At 34.9% G+C, this 647-nt stretch overlaps 1 protein-coding gene across 1 annotated transcript in view; it reads right to left on the reverse strand.

Annotated features, from left to right (window-relative positions):
• The window catches only part of LOC106533121 (myotubularin-related protein 1), a 29,684-nt gene extending 29,318 nt beyond the window's left edge, over window positions 1-366 (reverse strand). The window contains exons 1-2 of the mRNA XM_014029355.1: window positions 276-366; window positions 69-179 (exon numbers count right to left, since the gene is read on the reverse strand). Of these exons, the coding sequence (XP_013884809.1) occupies window positions 69-179; window positions 276-359 (195 nt within the window). The 5' untranslated portion in view covers window positions 360-366. The remainder of the gene's footprint in view (window positions 1-68; window positions 180-275) is intronic.
• Between the last annotated feature and the right edge of the window lie 281 nt (window positions 367-647).

Here is a 647-nt window from a genome sequence, read left to right on the forward strand (position 1 = left end):
ATATATATATATACAGTATATATGCACGCACTTGACAGATCGGAAGCTTTATGTTCTGAAAGATGTACCTTACAGACCAGTTGAAAACCCATGGTGGTTTTATCTTCTCCGTCTGGAGCCTTGAAAATATCCACCATGCTGATGACTCCCAGGGTTGTATAAAGCGTAAAGGGTGAATCCTGATTATACAGACTGACATTAACACACACAACTCCCATACATTGGACTGAAGCATGGTTTAAACAGTCACATCTGATGAAAYTAAACAGATTTACCTTCTCCTCGCTGATGAAGTACAGCTTATAGTCTGTGATGGTCAATGTTCCAGTGATTGGACTGCTGAGTGGACATACGTACATAAYGTCCTTAACTACACATACAAAAAGAGAAATAAAATACATGTTTATTTTACATTTTAATTTTTAAAAATTACAGTGTTATTGCCATTTTAATCATTTAGCTGTGGCAGCAATCTTCAGTCAAGTKGTCTCAAATTAATCAGCTGTTGAAGTATATCAAGTGATTACTATAAATTACTACAGATGGATGAAGAAAACACATTTTTCTTTGGGATTTTTTAAATAGGTAAACTTGGGCCAAACAAACTGAGAGAAAATTTGAGGAGGCGGATTTTCAGTATATTTATA

Source organism: Austrofundulus limnaeus, unplaced genomic scaffold (assembly GCF_001266775.1).
Source record: "Austrofundulus limnaeus strain Quisiro unplaced genomic scaffold, Austrofundulus_limnaeus-1.0 Scaffold887, whole genome shotgun sequence".
NCBI lineage: Eukaryota > Metazoa > Chordata > Actinopteri > Cyprinodontiformes > Rivulidae > Austrofundulus > Austrofundulus limnaeus.